Source organism: Bidens hawaiensis, unplaced genomic scaffold (genome assembly GCF_021521415.1).
Source record: "Bidens hawaiensis isolate Kalapana, Puna unplaced genomic scaffold, B.hawaiensis_p1.1 tig00024458_1, whole genome shotgun sequence".
Lineage (NCBI taxonomy): Eukaryota > Viridiplantae > Streptophyta > Magnoliopsida > Asterales > Asteraceae > Bidens > Bidens hawaiensis.
The window spans coordinates 9,071-14,012 of record NW_027493862.1 but is presented as its reverse complement, the minus strand read 5'-3'; the positions used below and the strand labels follow the sequence as shown (position 1 = coordinate 14,012).

Below are 4,942 nucleotides of genomic sequence, written 5' to 3'. Positions count from 1 at the left end.
CAGCATTTTAAGACATTATTTTATGAGCATATGATATAGATTTATTATACATTTATTAATTTTCTTTACTATGAGCATTCATAATACAAACCTCATCCTCATCCTCATCCTCATCCTCATCCTCATCCATATAATTTATTAAAATATAGGTTTATCCATAAAATTTGTTCACCTTCTAAAATCTATTGTATCCCAATAACAAGAATATTTCTCTCCACTCACAACCACATTAAATTATAGGATATAGAAGTATTAGTGAACGTCTAATTATATGATGTTACATTAGCTTTCCATATAAATTTAGGTATGGAATATCAAATATGGGGTGAGTACTTTAATAGTGGAGTAAAAAATAATTATATTATTTTGATATTTACTACTAGTTTGTATAAATTCATAAAAGATGATTCTTAAACATAAACTATTGCAAATTGCTAGAACACTATTCCTACAGATAATAAATCTCATTGTAGATGTAACTTATATGTGCTACGTGATAAAACAATTAAAAATTCGAAACCAAGCTACATGCTGGGCTAATAAAAACGCGGGTAAAAACATATACACGCTATAGGTTGGGTTGTGCGACGGTTCAGAACCGTGAGAACTGAACCGAAACCGAAAATGAGTGAAAAATAGAACCAGATTCGGAACTTATTATAGTAAACCGGTTCGGTTCCAGAACCGCTAAAGACGGTTCTCGCTAATCGGTTCTAGCTAGAACCAGTTCGATCGTTTATTTATCAAATGAGATATGCAAATTGTAAAACAAGTTTATACAAGTGTATGTCTTCTTTCACGGTAAAACTAATTTAGATTACAACATAACATCGGTTATATTTTTTTAATTAAAACATAATTGTTGAATTTAAATAAATCATTAGCAACGATAGATTCTGAAAGATCATATCATTTTATATTGCGTTACCTTGATAGCTTAAATCAAAATTGATCATGGTTACTAGGCCTTGAACGTAAAGAAAGAATATTTGAATTAAAATATAATTGAATAAATGCTGGTTAATAAGTTACTCTATAAAAAATGGGGATTGGTAATTTATCTAAAACATTTTTAATATTCCGGTTCTTCGGATCCAAGTCTAGAACCGCGGATTTTACCCGGAACTGAACCGGGAACCGTTTAATGCAAATTATGAGAATCGAGAACCGTAAAGTAACACACGTTAGCGGTTCTGAGGCATCGGGGTTCCGGTTCCTCGAATCTGGCGGTAACAAACCATTTTTTGCTCACCTCTAGCGTCAGGGCATAATTATTGATCTGATTCTTTCATATGTTTAGAAAATATTGTCTGGAAGTCTCCAAGAACGAATTTCTGATCCGGTTCAGTGGTTCAACCCATACTCAGTTTTTTCTCCGGCTTGGTGAACATACCCCTTTGGCAATACTGGCAAAATTTCGAACGGGCCCCAGGTGGCGCCAGTGCATAACTATTGATCCGATTCTTTCGTATGTTTATAAAATATTGTATGGAAGTCTCCAAGACCGAATTTCTGATCCGATTTAGTGGTTCGACCCATACGCAGTTTTTTCTCCTACTCAGTGAACATACCGCTTTAGCAATACTGGAAAAATTTCGAACGGGCCCCGGGGTGGCGCCAGGGCAAAATTATTGATTCGATTCTTTCGTATGTTTATAAAATATTGTATGGAAGTCTCCAAGACCAAATTTATGATCCGATTCAGTGGTTCGACTCATACTCAGTTTTTTCTCCGGCTCGGTGAACATACCCCTTTGGCAATACCGGCAAAATTTCAAACGGCCCCGGTGTGGCGTCAGGGTATAATTATTGATCTGATTCTTTCGTATGTTTATAAAATATTGTATGGAAGTCTCAAAGACCAAATTTATGTATAAAATATTGATCCGATTTCCTTGTTTATTCTTCCAAGTCTTCCCATACTTGCCTCGACCACGTTCTTTGTTTCCTTGCTTTGAACTTTCATGACCGCAATGTTCACACTTTTGTTCCTTTACTTTCTCTTTTCCTTCTTCTTTCGTGAACAGAAGTCTGTTATGCATATCTACCTCCTTGTTTTTCTTCTTGGTGCGCTCCTCGAAAGCCTTTAGCCTTCCAACGGCTTCTTGGAATGGCATTGCACCAAGATCCACAAACTGCTCGATTGCATCAACAATTTGTATGAGTTTTTCTGGCACAGAACTGAGTAGCTTTCGGACCAGTTTCTTGTCATTCATAGTATGCCCAAGATTGCTCGCTTGTGATGTAATCTCACTTATTTTCCCGGCATACACATCAAGCGACTCGTCAACACCCATTTTTAGAGACTCAAAATCGGACTCTAGAGTTTCTAAACGCGCTTCTATAACTCTGTCAACTCCAACATGTCGAACCTTTAATGCGTCCCAAATTTCTTTGGCCGAAGTAAAATTAGCAATTTGCAATACCATGTTTTCTAGAATCGCTTGGAATAGTAATGCTATTGCAGTATTATCTTTTTTCTCATCAACTTCGCTGCCCTCTTTTGGTTCGATGGCTTCCCAAATTCCATGGACGTTAAAGATCAATCTGATATTTATAGCCCAAATGGTGTAATTTGTGGAGTTTAACACAGGGCATTGAAAACTCATTAATGTCCCTCCTTCCTTTGAAATCAGAACTTCTTTATCCTTGGACTCGACCATTTTACGAGTTTTCTTTTTCCCAATCTTGATAAATTGACTATTACAAATTTAGAAAAAATTGTTGTCAACTTTAATCTAAACAGTTTCGGGTTATAAACAAACCAACTGTTAACCCAGAAATAGTGAACGGGTTTTTTTTTAAACCAACTATTTCAACAACGGTACTCGGGTTTTCCGATCACAATGTTAATCAAAACCAAACCGTTTTCTACCAAGAATAGTACACGGGTTTTGTCACACCCCCATCTAAGGCCTAGGAGCGTGACCACATAGTTGGTACCACAAGTGTAAATAAATCAGAGTTATGTTATATTAGCGGAAGACTTATAAAACTTGTGGATTTAAGTTGTAAATATTTATATACACAAAAGTTGGGATTTTAAAAGATTCCCAAACTTAAGTACAAAAGATTACTTGTTTTTACATTATAAAACCACCACCATTTATATGTTAGGGTTTAATACAAAAGATCCGAGCCATCGGATTTAATATAGCACTTCGACGCTTCCAAGTGCTAATATTGTTCACCTGCAAAATGTAAGAAAATACGTCAGCAACGAATGCTGGTGAACACGCTGACGCAAAATAATTTCTTTTACTCCATTACCCCTCGAGACCGCGCCTGCCTCGGCCCAACGTGGCTTAGGAATAACAAAGTTAAATAACACATTATAAATATGAGCCTCTACTCTAGGTCACCTCAGCAAACACCGCAGCGTTCGACTTAGTTAAGTACCCGTAAATATGCACAACGGTCGTACTCCCTGCAGGAGAGCGTCCTACGACCAAGGGTGGTGCGATGTGCCCATTCATCGCATAGTACCACCTATGTAAGGATCCAGACATACGTATACCACATCCTTGCTGACGTTTAAGTATATCGAACGCCTCTTGTTGCTTCGTTCCCCATTCGTACTTGATATTCTTATGAGTTAAAGAAGTTGAGGGAACGGCGATACGAGAAAAGTTCTCGACGAACCTACGGTAATAGCCAGCCAAACCTAAGAAACTTCGAATTTCGGTTGGCGACTTCGAGACCTCCCACTTAGAGATAGCTTCTATCTTAGCGGGGTCCACTTGAATACCGTTGACATTAATGATATGACCAAGAAATTGCACTTCGTGCAACCAGAACTCGCATTTCGAGAACTTGGCGTACAACTTCTCGGTTCTAAGAATTTCAAGCAACGTTCGAAGATGGATTTCATGATCAGCCTTGGACTTAGAATAAATAAGTATGTCGTCGATAAATACGATAACAAATTTATCCAAGTAAGGCTTGCAAATTCGGTTCATCATGTCCATGAACGCAGCTGGAGCATTAGTAAGTCCAAACGGCATGACCGTGAACTCATAATGTCCATACTTTGTTCGAAACACAGTCTTTGGAATGTCCTCGGATTGGACTTTGAGTTGGTGATAGCCGGAACGAATATCGATTTTTGAAAAGAAGCTAGCACCTTGAAGTTGGTCAAAAAGATCATCGATACGCGGAAGTGGATAACGATTTTTAATTGTGACTTTGTTCAACGCACGATAACCGATACACATTCTCATGGAACCATCCTTCTTCTTGACGAATAGAATTGGCGCTCCCCAAGGCGACGAACTTGGTCGAATAAAACCTTTCTCCAGTAGCTCATCGAGTTGTTTCTTTAACTCTTTCATCTCGGTTGGCGCTAAGCGATACAGAGCTTTGGCGATCGGAACAGTACCGGGAATAAGATCAATCCTAAACTCTACTTCACGATCGGGAGGAATTCCAGGAAGTTCATCAGGAAAGACATCAGGAAAGTCAAAAACGATAGAAACGTCTTTGTTTTCTTTTGGCTTTGATTCTTTAGTGACGTAGGCCATAAATGCGTGGAATCCTTGATTCAAACATTTGTTAGCCCTAATCATAGAAATTATGCTAACTTAGCCAGCGTCTTTGTCCCCTTCAATTCGAATCATTCGTTTATCAGGGGCTTGAAGTTCAACGGTTTTGCTATTGCAGATGATACGGGCATGGTTATCGGATAACCAATCCATACCAAGTACTAGATCAAAACCAGCCAGACTCATGGGTAACAAACAAATAGGCAGAATATAACCAGCTAAATGAATTTTTCCGTTTTCAAGGGCTTCGGAGATCTTAACAATTTCGCCGCTAGCAGTCTCGACGCTTAGAGTTTTATCTAATTTTGTTAATGGTTCGTTTAATAGACTACAAAAACTATAATCTATAAAACTCAAATTGGCACCCGAATCAAATAAAACTCTAGCATAGGTGTCGTTGA

At 38.0% G+C, this 4,942-nt stretch overlaps 1 protein-coding gene across 1 annotated transcript; it reads right to left on the bottom strand.

Moving 5' to 3' along the window:
- Window positions 1–434: 434 nt before the first annotated feature.
- On the bottom strand, window positions 435–2,663 carry LOC143569337 (uncharacterized). The gene is made up of 2 exons (XM_077055283.1): window positions 1,928–2,663; window positions 435–448 (listed from the first exon to the last, which is right to left on the bottom strand). Exons 1-2 carry the CDS (start codon window positions 2,661–2,663, stop codon window positions 435–437), a joined length of 750 nt encoding a protein of 249 aa, XP_076911398.1.
- Between the last annotated feature and the right edge of the window lie 2,279 nt (window positions 2,664–4,942).